The sequence below is a fragment of the Myripristis murdjan genome, chromosome 1 (genome assembly GCF_902150065.1).
Source record: "Myripristis murdjan chromosome 1, fMyrMur1.1, whole genome shotgun sequence".
Classification (NCBI taxonomy): Eukaryota; Metazoa; Chordata; class Actinopteri; order Holocentriformes; family Holocentridae; genus Myripristis; species Myripristis murdjan.
Genome location: NC_043980.1, coordinates 37,080,772 through 37,094,670, shown reverse-complemented (window position 1 = coordinate 37,094,670; position 13,899 = coordinate 37,080,772). Strand labels below are relative to the sequence as shown.

The following is a 13,899-nucleotide window of genomic DNA, read 5'->3' as shown; positions in this document are numbered from 1 at the left end:
GTGGTGTGTTGGGCCGTCTAGTTCCTGGGGTGTTACGTGCTCATGACTGTATAATATCATCATTAGTTGTTCCATGCTCCCCTGGGCCACTGATCCACAATATTGTACTTATTTCTTCCATAATGCATTGAAACAAGATGCAGCACCCATTTTTTGAGCCAGTTAAACATGTCTTTTCTTGTTCATTTCCTATTTGAACTGGATGGAAGACCCGGTGGTGTCTGTAGGAAACTTCTGCATAGTTGCCTTACGCTAGGGAGAAATGACTATGATTATTTTCACAAATAATTGTCATTGATTCAAAGACAACAAAAAGGCTACCAGGACATGTTTGTTTTTCATGTTGGCATAATCCACTTTGTTGGTTTATACACTAAACGTGTTACTGTGGGAGCTGTTTTGCTGCACTATGGAAGTGAATGGAGAGACAGAAATATACTTTTATGAATTAGCAGTCCAGGGGAGCACAGAGCAACCATGAGGAGATTTCACCACCATGTGGACTCATAACACCCAGGGAACTAGAGAACCCAACACCCCACCAAAGCTCAGTTTTGTGCTAATTCTGTTTTAATAGTTGGAATGCAAAAAATGACATTAGACAATGTAATGACATTGTTCTGTATCCATGTAGCGTGATATGCACTGTATCATTAAGTCCTTGCCAATACCTAGCCCTAGTGATTTCCCAGAATGCCTTTCAACCATGCATGGGTATGAAGTTGTTGCACCATTAGATGTACGTATATGTAGAGAGCATTAGTGATAGTGTATATAGAGCAAAAGATAGAAAAGCCCTTTACAGAAAAAAAAAGTCCTGTAGCTGCATTGTATTCTGGTTCACTGAGGCTTCCATCACTGGAGATCTCAGCCTTTTTTAAAATGAATTTCTCACTGTATGATCATTATCCAAAGATTTCACCACCAAATAGCTAAGTGGACCCAGAGCACTGTGCAGCAACAGTGTTACTGGGTGGATCTTCCCTTAAGTACAAGACAGTTACTTTATGTTTCAGGAATTTAGTTGATTTCCTGAACCGCTTTCTGTCAGCAAGCAGGTGGTGATCTGATGTCTTCCTCAGATATTGAAGGGTTAGGGTTAGATAGAGTTGGACCTGTAACCTTCCAAGCACAGGACACTGTTGGACCTGTGTATGAAACCTGTTGTGGTCTTCATTAGAAACACTCAGGGTTCATTAAGAGCAATGACATTTGAGTATCATTGGGAGTTTCACTGGGTTATCAATATACAGAAAATAACTGGATCACGATGAACCCAATTCACTAATTAGCAATGCAAGTGTAATGGCTATTTTTCACCACTAGATGGTGCCAGGTGGCCATATTCAACAGGAGGGGCCTCAGATTGAACCTTTTGTAATGATTATGCCTAGCAAGACAAATACGTGAAAAACAAGTACATGAAAAATGCTCATTTCTATGATTGGTGTCTTGTTTTGTGAAGGACCCAGTCCGGGTAAAAGTTCTGGTAAATATCCACAAGTGTTTTGTGAATGCCTCTGTTTGCAGTCGTGTTTTGAGTTGAACCCGGTGGTGTCAGTCGACACTATTCATGTGACGTAACACAATGCATGTTTTCATCAACACCATGCATTATGTAGTTTGACACTTTACATTATGTTATATATTACGGCACCAAACTGCATTTTGTTCTTGCACATTTCTCTGTGTGAGTTGTTGACTTGGTCTTGAGGCTACCATTCACACACACATACATGTTGAGCAGATTTATTATTTGATAGTTGTGTTTTGTGGGCATGTATGTGTGTGTTTTTTCTTGTGGGTACGTCTGTTTTCCCATAAAAAAAAAAAAAAAAAAAGTGTAGTGGTACATGTCTGGTGCCTTTGCCGTCCCATTTTCTCGTGTCAGAGTCCTGTGTGCTGCAGGACATTATGTAAGCATGAGAGTCAGCAGACTTAATGGATGTGAATTTGTGTGCAGAGTGTGTGATTAGATGAGTGATGTGTCATGTGGTTTTATCTTTGTATGAGCACTCTTGTTTACCCTGTAGTTAAGTGTGTGTTTGTGACTGCATCGCTCCTCTTGTTGTGTGTGTGGCGGGTTAGCGTATAAGTCATGCTAGTGTGTCTGAGTGTGTTCGTCTGTTAGTGTGTGTGTGCGAGTGTGCCTTGTCGCGGTCATGCATTTAAAAGAGTGTGTGCATGTGCCTGCTTTTGAGTGTTTGTTTCTGGTTGACTGTGTGTATGCCTACTTTTGAGTGTGTGTGTTGTTTTTTTTTTGCCTGTGTGTCTGTGTGTGTGTGGGTGTGTGTACGTGCTCCCTTGCTAACCCCTCTCCCTGCCTCCTCCCCAGCCATACGTGCCCACAGAGGAGGAGCAGATGGCTCCCCTGCCTCCCAACCCCTTCAGTGAGCTGTCAGAGAAAGACCTGGAGGAGTACCGCAAAAACGTGGAGAGGAGGCAACTGGGCCTCAGCGGTACGGCACACACACACACACACACACACACGAAAACACACACAAACACGCACAGAATAAGTGCAGAAATGTTTGAATGTTCCTGGGTGTGTTCACTCGTGCCAGATCTGAGACACACTTGCACACGCAAATTGTGCCAGACCACCACCTCTACACACACACACACACACCACAGGACCCTGGTCACATTGAGAGACATATGGACTTGCACACATGCACCAGTAGGCACTGGGACACACACACACACACACACACACACACGGAATCACAGAGTGTCTTGTATTAAAAGCCAAAGACTTATCCCTTAGTGTCAGTGGCAAACAACTCTGTGGTCCAGGAGCTGAGGCAAAATCTCCTTAGCAGCATTCCCAGTGGACACACCATATCCTAACACACTCACACACACACACACACACACACACACACACACCTATATCCCCTTAAACGTGAGGGTTTGTCCCCACAAGCCCCACTGCTGCTTTCAGCTAAGTTAACCCTGCACACACACACACACACACACACACACACACCCTCCCATGGCACACAGCATAGTCAATGCTAATCATATTAGCCCTCTGTTCCAATGCCTTTCAGGGAGGCAAGGGAAAAATCAATAGTGAATGGATAGTGAGGGGGGGGGTTGTCCATTACCTTCCACTCTACACAAGCCCTGTCACATTGGACCAGATTAGTCAGTGTGTGTGTGTGTGTGTGTGTGTGTGTGTGTGTGGCCAGTATGACTAAGATGGCAGACCGACCAAACAGCAGGTCTTCACACCCGCCACATGAGCAGAGCCGGTTGCTATGACACTGTTACCCCCTGCGCCCCATGACTCCCCGGTGGCCAATCTGGATGCAAGCTGGAGACTGTCTGGAACAGCCTAACACATGCTTGCGTGCACACACACACACACACACTCACACACACTCCCACACACATAGATAGGTAGGCTCGCCCCGTGTGTAGCAGCATCCAGTCTTCTGTGGATCTGCATAATGTCACTCAAAGCGATGCTTATTAATAAACAGGTTAACATGGTAAGCACTCCAACATGTGACATGCGGTACATTTACATCCATAGACCTTTATCCTGCTGCTGTCAGGTGTGAAGCCTGTACCTCCAGCCTCCACCTAGGGCCCATGCAGTCGATTCCAAATGCAGAGTATAAATTTAAATTGAAAGTGCTGCTGCTGCATTTTCTGTGTTCCCAAACTTGATTGAATAGGGGCAGTTTTCACCTGAGATGCATGCACCACACATATGAGTGCTTTAATGACACAACTAAATGCTGTATATGAATTTGCTGTGATGAACTCATGCCTCGGCCCACTGATCGTGCTCACAAATGTGTTGCAGCGGCACGGGAATGACATTCACACGTACTCATCACCATATAGCGCCAATGGAGCTACCAGTGCTGGACTGGACGGTAACATTTAATGCAGTCCACACATAATCATATAGTCCAGTCATTTTATGAAAAAACCTAGGACAAATTGCAAGAGAAGCAAACTCAACTGATTTTGTATCCTCAGTTTGTCCTGAGTGAGGGGAAAAAAATCCCACGAAATCCCATTGGTGGAAAGTTTTGAAAATCACCTATTTATGACCACATATTACCAAAAAAACACTGTTTTTAACCACACAGGGGAAAGGGGTTCAACATTTTACTTTCAGATATCACTATAAAAATTCACCAGTTGATTACACACACAAAGACAAGAAAAAAAGTCAATTACAAGTTGTTTGAATTATTCTGTTTATGCATGCATATCACACATTATCTGATTTGATATGCGCTAATAAGGAATATAAGGAATAAATGCCAGAACAGATATTTAAACAAGGTTACCATATATATAGTAACCTTTTAATTCACTGTTATATAGTAACCTTTTAATTCAAGGTTACTATATATATAGTAACCTTTTAATTCACTGTTTAAATGTCTCTTCTATCATTTATTCCTTATATTCCTTATTAATGCATATCAAATCAGATAATGTGTGATATGCATGTGTAAACAGAATAATTCAAAGAACTTGTAATTGACTTTTTTTCTTGTCTTTGTGTGTGTAATCATCTTGTGTATTTTTATAGTGATATCTGAAAGTAAAATTTGGAACCCCTTTCCCCTGTGTGTTAAAAACAGTGTTTTTTGGTAATATGTGGTCATAAATAGGTAATTTTCAAAACTTTCCACCAATGGGATTTCTTGGGACTTTTTTCCCCCTCACTCAGGACAAACTGAGGACACAAAATCAGTTGAGTTTGCTTCTCTTGCAATTTGTCCTAGGTTGACCGCAATTTTGGCCTAAAATTACTGGACGAATATCATATTTGGAGAGAACTCAGGAGGAAGAGCACACAAATCCGGCATCACGTCAAAGCAGTGAAACATTTACACGTCACATTTCGTGCTTTAGTGTCTTGTGCAAGGATCAAAGCTGTCACCGTCCCTCCAGCCACCCAAGCGCCGGTCATGGCGTCCAAAATGTTAAAGCACATGCTCGGTCACCATGACACGACCGGCCGGTGATGGCGCTCCAAGAGCCTGCAGATCAGCGCGCAGCCGACGGACAAGACTTTTGGAAATTTCGTGGAAAAGCAGCTGTGCATGCCCTGTTTCTAACATGTGTGTTACCACTAATCTCTCAACCCTCGACCCCCACTCCCTTACCCCCGCCTGACCCTTCCTCCTAAATCCTCTCCCTCCCTTCCCCGTATCTCAACCTGCTCACCCCCTGCTGTCGTCCCACTGCTTCAATCCCCCGTATCACGCTGCAATCCTCTCACACCCGCCCCGCCTCGCCTCACCCCTACTCTTCTCCCCACCCCGCCCACCCCTCCTGCAGATGGCGAGCACGAGCTAACCTCCGACGACGGCTCCACTCTCTCTCAGTCTCTGTCCCTCACCCAGTCCCCGCAAAGCACTCCAGCTAAAGAAGGTATCACTCACTCAGAGAGAGAAACAAACACTCTTGTGTGTTTTGAGAATGCTCCTCGCCGCCGTGCTGTGTGTCTTTAAGCAGATCGGACGTGCGAATGTGCATGACAGTGTGAGCCCGACTGAAATGAACTAATAGATGGTGTGTGTGCCGTGCTCATCTGTAACTGTGTTAATGAGTTAAAGCTGCACTAGGCAAGATGGTAGAAACATGTACATTTTGGGGTAAAGTGTTCCATCTCCACTAATTGAGACACAGTACCTCTGCCCTATTTTCCCAAATGAAACTCCAGATACCACACAGTTACCTTGGCATTATGAGTCCACATGGTGGTGAAATCTCCTCATTAGGTGCTAATCCACAACACTGTATTTCTATCTCTCCATTCACTTCCATAGCGCGGCAAAACAGCTCCCAGAATAACAACATTTTAGCTCATAAATGAACGCCAATGCTACCCGCTACCTGCCGGATCTACTTTCTGTTTCAGTTAGGAAAATAACCCAAAAAGGGACGTTTAATTCCCTCAAATAATGGGTACCAGGTTTTGTTGTTTTTATGCTGGCACTATCCATTTTATTGGTATTCATTAATGTGCTAAAAGTGTTATTTTAGGAGCTGTTTTTGTTGCATTATAGATATGAGTGGAGGGGTAGAAATACAGTTTTTTGGATAACCAGGCCAGAGGAGCACATAGCAACTAATGAGGACATTTTGCAACCATGGGAACTCATCATGTCCAGGTAATGGTCCAACCCAACGCTCAGCCAAAATTCAACTTTGCCTTGAGCATGGAACCTACACCATGCCCAAAACAGAAGAGGAGGCTGGACCCTCAAACATTCCATCTTTTCCTCTATATTGGGTTTCCTTTGGTGTAAACCACCACAGGCCAGCTCAGCTGGTGAAATAAGTGAAATGCAAAGTTGAAATAGTTACCTCTCACTGCCGTTTGCAGCCGCCACGGTGCAATTACCTAATGCAGCTTTAAGGGCCATGGTGATATGGAATGCTCTGCCAGGACGTATCATTCAAGAAAAAAACAAATATAGATTTAAAGAATTATTGATTATATTTATTAGCAAAACAGTTCTCTGGGTTTGCTGATGTTTAGTTGTGGATACTGGGTACAAGTAATTACTGCCAGTGTGATGAGCTTTATGAAATCCAAATGATGTTTTTGTAAATGCAATATACTGGAATCACATCTAACGTATGTTGATATATACCTGACCATCTGACCATTTATGAATTAGGTTAATAGCTACATTTCAGAGGTACTGTTAATGTGAACTAGGTCCTGTACTGTATATATGTTTTTGTTTTTATTTTGTAGATTGGTGTGAGTCATAGGCGGTTCTAGGGGGTGGCAGCTGCCCCCCTAGAAAAATGCCTTGCCACCCTAGTTGCCACCACAATTTCAGACAATTTATTTACTTATTTTTTAATTGTGGCTGTTCGGAAACTCGCTGTTAGGAGACTCAAATGTCCGAGTGCAAGTAAATGCAGCAAAAGATGACACTCCCACTATTTAAGGGGTTGATAAATAAATAAATAAATAAATAAATACATATTTCTAATGCCACCTTTTGGTTTTCTATTCAATGCTTTACTTATGTACCACAATAATAGAATGTTTTTGAGTTAAAATATCCTCATTTGGGGGTTTTCCAAGCAAATACTGATATATGGGATCGTTTGGTATTAAATCAGCATATATATTTCTGCCACCCCTTAAAGTCTCCATGCCACCCTCTTGCCACCCCATGAATATTTGTCTAGATCCGCCCCTGGTGTGAGTTGTTTTTGGTTGTTGTTTGTGTTGTGTTGTGTGGTGTGTTTTTTGTAATGTACTGTAATGTAAAGATAATTGTGTTGGGTGTGGACTCCAGGAAGAATAGCAATGGCCTTAGCCAAAGCTAACGGAGAGCCAAATAAAGATAAAGGGCATTTATTTCTCAAAACAGAAAATCGTAACTCTGACACCGCAGAGAGAGAAAGATCATAGCACCATTGTCCACAAGTTTCAAACAATGGCATCATGGGATTGACCGGTCAGCTTCCCCATAGCACATACACACACCAGCAGACATACATGGAAAACCACAGAATGACTAACAATTAGCCCGCTCCAACCAAAGGGCTCAGGGGACCCATATTTTGTGACACCGCCGCGGCGAGGTTAGCCAGTCGTTGTCGCGCTGTGATCAGAAACAGGTCGATTGTTGCACAAGCCCCTTTTGATGTCACCTTCGGTCCATTGTGCTCCGATGGAAATAGCTCGAGCCGTCCCTGGAAGCAGTGTTATTTAGCATAGTAACAGGATGCCGCCGGCCCCCATTCTGCGCCGTGCGTTTACATCACAGAGAAAGGGATCTCACAGCAGCAGGCCCGTTACGTGAACCGTCATTAAGAGAATGGGTGTAACCTGCTGTTCACCGAAGACCCAGTTTATTTGTAAGGTAAAAGGAGGACAGGCTCTCTAGGCTATCAGGTCACTGGGGTTTTTACACAGGCAGGTTATGAAATATGTAGAGCATGGGGACACAGTGTCTCTGGATGGGAAATTTAACACAGCGCAAACAGTCAGGATCAAGTTATTTTGCCAAGTACAATAAATGGACAGGAAGTTGTTGCTTGGTGACATCAAAGACAGCACATACTGACACACGTCACAAGATGCTCCAGTTAGACAGTGCAAAACAGTAGCCCTATACATAATGTATAAGTTAAGTGGGGTCAGTGTCATCCCTAACCCTCTAGTGACTAGAGAATAAAGCTGACTAGTTAACCAAGCTTTTCACTTGTGCAAAAGAGCTCACCCACTTTGTTTTTTAATCTGGCATAATCTTCATGAGCAAAATTCATAGAAGCACTGAGGCTACATCCACACAGAGACAAGCTTTTTTTTTTTTTTAATAAACACAATGTTCTCTTTCAATTTCAACCCTCGGTCCACACAAACGTTTTGGACTGGAACAGCATTTTCCTTTTGTCATGTGTACGCTAAAAATGAACTGCTTTGTAAACGCTCAGTTCACTTGGCATGACTTTTGACTTCTTTGCACATCCTCGTTGCAGGATGCTGACCTCACATATGCCGTTCTTTTCAACATCTTGTATTCATTTGTGACTTTTAGGAGAGGCTCAACCTCCTCCCCTGTCCATACAAACCACTCAGCCATATTTTTTTTTTTTTTTTTTTTTTTATCATTCCACTTTGTCTTCTGTACAGTTTGGACATTGCTATGATGTTAACATTGTTAAGACGACATTGGTAGTTAATCCTGGGTTGTCAACAAGTGGCTGCAATAGCTCCTCAGCTGGTTTGCACATATCATATCTTATTATATCATATCAGGAATACGCTTTTGTTTTTTTTGCATACAGAGTACAGTGCTTGGATGCACTGCAAAAACGCAAAATCTTAACAAGATTATGTCTTATTTCAAGTCAAAAATGTCTTATTTCTAGTCAAAATATCTCATTACACTTAAAATAAGACATGATCACCTCAGAAGTAACTTGTTTTTAGACAATTTTCACTCGTTTCAAGTAAAAATTCACTTGAAACAAGTGAAAATTTGCTTGTTTCATTGGCAAAATTTGCCAGTGGAAAAAGTGAAAATTCACTTGAAATAAGTGAAAATTAGCTAGAAACAAGAAATACATTTTTCCAATGAAACAAGCAAATTTTCACTTGTTTCAAGCAAATTTTCACTTGAAACAAGAGACAACTGTCTACAAACAAGTTACTTCTGAGGTGATCATGTCTTATTCTAAGTGTAATGAGATAGTTTGACTAGGAATAAGACATTTTTGACTTGAAATAAGACAAATAATCTTGGTAAGATTTTGAGTTTTTGCAGTGTGGAGTTTTTTTGTTTTGTTTTGTTTATATTTCTTCTTCTTTTTTTTTTTTTTTTTTTTTTTTTTAAGGCTGATACTGACATTTCATATCTGATATCCTGGCACCCATAAATAAAAGCCCATGTTAGTTTTACTCTGACACAAGTGCCAATTTCACAACCATCCTAATATTGACAGTAAAAAAAAAAATAATAGTGGGTCAATACCAATAATTTGCCAATATATTGGTATATGTCTAAATATACCAGAAATTAGTAGATGGGGTCTTTTATGGGATTGGAGCATAAATGAATGTTTTGGGGGATATTTTGTTATATGTGTGGTTGTGTGTCTTTCAGTGACTGATTAGATGTCAGGGTTTATTCTGGTATCAAGTCCTGCATCACCACTTGTCACAAAGACTTTTCCACAGATTTTATGATAGTTGGTCAGCTGTATGTGTGTGCACCACTTTCACTTTCATGTTCCATCCCTCCTGGACAGGCAGTGAACGTTTTGTTAAGTTAAACGTACGCCATACCCATGAGATGTTGTTATTTAGCCGTCCTCTGCGTCTTGTTCGCACTCTTACATCCTCCCCTAACCTGTGTCTCCCCCTCCCCTTCCTCCCCGGCCCCTTACCTCCCCTCCTCAGAGAACCACACGGGCCTGATGAACGGCAAGGACGACCACGGCGACGCGGACGAGGAGCTGTCCAAGCGCGTCAGCCAGCTGACCACCAGCGTGGAGAGCGTGGAGATCACGGTGCGCCCCGGCGAGAAGATCGAGGAGGCGCTGTCCCCCGAGAGCTCGCCCTCCAAGTCCCCCAACACCAAGAAGAAGAAGAAGTTCCGCACCCCGTCCTTCCTCAAGAAGAACAAAAAGAAAGAGAAGGCGGAGGCCTGAGGCGCAAAAAACAGGCAGCCGGGGCGAGGCAGGCAGGAAGAGCGTCAGCTGAGGAGGAGAAAGAAGGGGCGTCAGCCGCCTGTTTTGTTTAACGTCTGTGTTTTTATTTTGTCTTTGTTTTCAATGTCGTTCGATGTCTTTTGTTTTTAATTTTATCTGATTTTTTTTTTTTTTTTTTTAACAAATGGTTCTTTTATGTACAAAATGTTAAGCAGAAGAAAGAAAAAGAATGAATTGGTTGTGTGACAAAAAAAGATGTCTCCTGCAAAAAATACAGGGAAATTATGGGGTGGGTGGGCTACCAAACTGAAAGCTGCAGCAAAGGTGGCGTTGACACCTTATCTCCCATGTAGCGCTCAACCAGGGCTCCTTGTAAGGTGTCATGTGAGACCCCATAGATCCTAAATAATGGCTCATCCTGTGTTGTGCCCCAGCCTGATAATGGAACTTGGAAAGCGCCCGGTGGGTTTCTCGCTTCAAAATCATTAGCCACACTTTGGCAGGTCTGGATACGGCATCATCAAGCTGCACAAGTTTCAGCCGTGCATACAGAAAGCCCTCTTGTCTTTCTAAGTCTCCTTTTGCATATTCTTCTCGTCACTTGACTCTTTATAGGGAACTGAGAGGCCACACAAAATGGAAGTCACACTGGAAAAAAAACACAACTGGTCTCAGAGTGAAAAGAAAGCAAAAAACAGCCGCGGGGCTTGTGTTGATTTCTTCACTCTGAGAGATCTTTCTCTTTTCTCTCTCCTTCGCTCTCTTTCACACTCCTCAAGCTTCTTTGTGCGCAGGCCTTTGATACCAAGCTATTCTTCGGCGAGCTGTGGTGGATCTGCGACACCACAGACGTGTTGAATGGCATACTGGGCTGCGCACTCATCTCAGAACAGCATAGGAACAGAAAATGAGCTCTCGCGGTCCATCTCGGTCGACGTCGGCATCATCTGGAAGAGCCGCCGAGCCGCTCGGCACATTCACATCGCATTTCCACATCTCTGTCTTCTTTTCTTCATCTCAATGGGTTATTTGCCAAACTAAAAGGAAGAACGGAAAAAAAAAAAAAAAACAATCACGTTTTAGTGAGGCGTCACTGTTTGTGCAAACTTGTGAACACGTTTAGATCAGGCTACACGAGTCATCTCATGAAATTTCGGTATTTTTTTTTAATTGAACGCATATTTGGTATTAGTCGACTGTTTTGTATTCATTTCTATGCTTTTACAGAGAAATGTTAAGCATGTTTTTTTTTGCAAGAATTTATATGGCTGACTATGTTCTTTAGTGATGCCTGGTTGCTCAAATGATATTCTAGTCTTCAGATTACTAAAATTTACTATATAACACAGATATATGAAAACTGGATATGTTGGCTATAGATTTTTAACTATATATTTTTTATTTTATTGTGCTGCACTTTTTTTTTCCTTGTAGTATATAACACATTTTAGTTGCAGGTGGTTTCACCACTGAAGGAGATTGTAGAGTATCAGAAGGGTTGGGGTGGAGGGTCGGGGGAGGGGAGGGGAGCAAGTAGCAAGCTCGGCGCGGCGTACGGAGAGACGTTCAGGACTCAGAAAGTGAGTTGTAACCGGGAAAGAAAAGTCTTTTCATTGGTGTCACACATGGAAAAAAAAAAATCCCTCTACTTCTCAACAAAAGTCAACAAAGAGACAAATGCTGCATAAGGCTGTCCGCATTGGCCAGCTGAAATAAGAATCCTGGGTCTCGGAGTGTGGAGCAGTGATGTTGTTTTGTGTGTTTGTGTGTGCGTGTGTGTGTATGTATGTGTGTTTTAAAGCCATAATGTAATTTTTTTTTTTTAAAAAAACTTCTCCATTGTTTTAATCATGAGACAAGGGTTGCGATTCTCGTCTGCCTGCTCGGGCATCAAGGACCCTTTCAAGACCTCTGTTAAAATCACCCCAGTGACTGCATTCAACAGCCTCAGGCTCCCAAACAGTCAGCATCTTTTTTTTTTTTTTGTTGTTTTGTTTTGTTTACATAAACCCAGTAGCTACATCCACGAGAAGCTACGCCCGCTAGATTAATTTGCCATTTACGTCCTCCTTGAACTGGAATCTGCGAAGGAGGCCACGTCACCGTTGAATCATTTTGTTTTGGTTACACTCTGGTCGCCTGGTCATCATTTCAACCCCAGCCCTAAAGCATAGTGATCGTGTTTGGAACCGTCAGATGACCCACAGTTGAACCCTGCGAAGCCAAAGTGTGACGGGTTGCCACACATCCTCCCCCCGCAGTTTTACCAGATGTACCAATATCCCAGCTAGCAATGTGAAATATTGGATTTGGAGGGTGGGAGGGAGGCTCAGGCACATCTTAAGCTGTGTTAAACAATAGCTTTTGGCTTTCGGCTACCGGCGAAGAGCTTAGGTCACACAACTGGAAGGTGGTGAGGGGACGTGTGAGTTTGGAAATGGAAGTGTATTATGTGTGTAGTAGAGAGGGGGGGGGCAGGGGGGAAGGAGAAGCTGACACTAACACACCATGTTTCTTTTTTTTTTTTTTTTTTTTTTATCGCTCCAACTGTCCTTTGCTTTCATAGCATTTCTCCCGGAAAGTTTTCTCTTCTTTATTTCCCATCCTCCATTCGTATCGCTTTCTTTTTCCCCCTCTTTCTCCTAGTTTGCAGACGGCGCTCCGCTTTTCTTATTAACCATTTTACGAGCTCCAAGTGCTCCCAGTTGAATTGAATGTGCATCGCATTCTTTTTATTTTGTTTATTTTCTCTTTTTCCGACCGTTTGCACCTTGTTTTACTAATGCCTCTCTATCCACTTTTTTTTTCTTCTGTTTTAAAAAAGACAAACAAACAAAAAAAAAAAGAATAAAAGAATGAGTTTTGCTTTGGCATGCCAGAATGAGCCAAGCTACTTTGTGACCTGTGAAAATCCTATATAAATGGTTATCTAATGGAGTTGCTTTTAGATGTATTGCTAATCAGTGTAAATTCACAAATAAAACTGTATTTTAAGAAACGGAAGCTCATTTTCCATGTTTGTAACTCGCAATCCACATTCATGAACAGCCACCTCATTCCTCACATGGTTTTTAAGTTCAGCATAATCCATACACACTCATTTTTACTTTTTACTCATATCATGACTTGAACAGTAGGTACATATCCACGCTTCGACAAGGGTGTTGCTGCATCCCTCACCATGCACTGCAAAAAGTCAAAATCTTACCAAGATTATTTGTCTTATTTCAAGTAAAAATGTCTTATTTCTAGTCAAACTATCTTATTACACTTAAAATAAGACATCATCAGCTCAGATATAACTTGTCTTTAGACAATTTTCACTTATTTCAAGTGAAAATTTACTTGAAACAAGAAACAAAGTTTGCCAATGGAACAAGCAAATTTTTACTTGTTCACTTGTGTCACAAGTAAAAATTTGCTTGTTCCATTGGCAAACTTTGTTTCTTGTTTCAAGTAAATTTTCACTTGTTTCAAGTAGATTTTCACTTGAAGCAAGTGAAAATTGTGTAAAGACAAGTAATTTCTGAGGTGATCATGTCTTATTTTAAGTGTAATGAGATAGTTTGACTAGAAATAAGACATTTTCACTTGAAATAAGACAAATAATCTTGGTAAGATTTTGACTTTTTGCAGTGTGATAAGTTTACGAAGCAATTCCAAATGGAAGGACCTAATGTTGAAACACAGCATTTGACGACGAGAACGCACTCTTCATAAAGTCATGGTACATTT

General features: G+C 41.9%; 1 protein-coding gene across 6 annotated transcripts in view; it reads left to right on the top strand.

Annotated features, from left to right (window-relative positions):
- add3a (adducin 3 (gamma) a) overlaps positions 1–13,162 on the top strand; it is a 141,237-nt gene extending 128,075 nt beyond the window's left edge. For 4 of the 6 annotated variants that reach the window (XM_030072728.1, XM_030072805.1, XM_030072568.1 and 1 more), the window contains 3 exons: positions 2,336–2,459; positions 5,317–5,409; positions 9,914–10,164. In XM_030072728.1, coding sequence (XP_029928588.1) covers positions 2,336–2,459; positions 5,317–5,409; positions 9,914–10,164 — 468 coding nt within the window. Of the gene's footprint in view, positions 1–2,335; positions 2,460–5,316; positions 5,410–9,913 lie in introns of all 6 variants that reach the window. The other 2 variants (XM_030072645.1, XM_030072957.1) reach the window with 2 other exon arrangements.
- Positions 13,163–13,899: the final 737 nt, after the last annotated feature.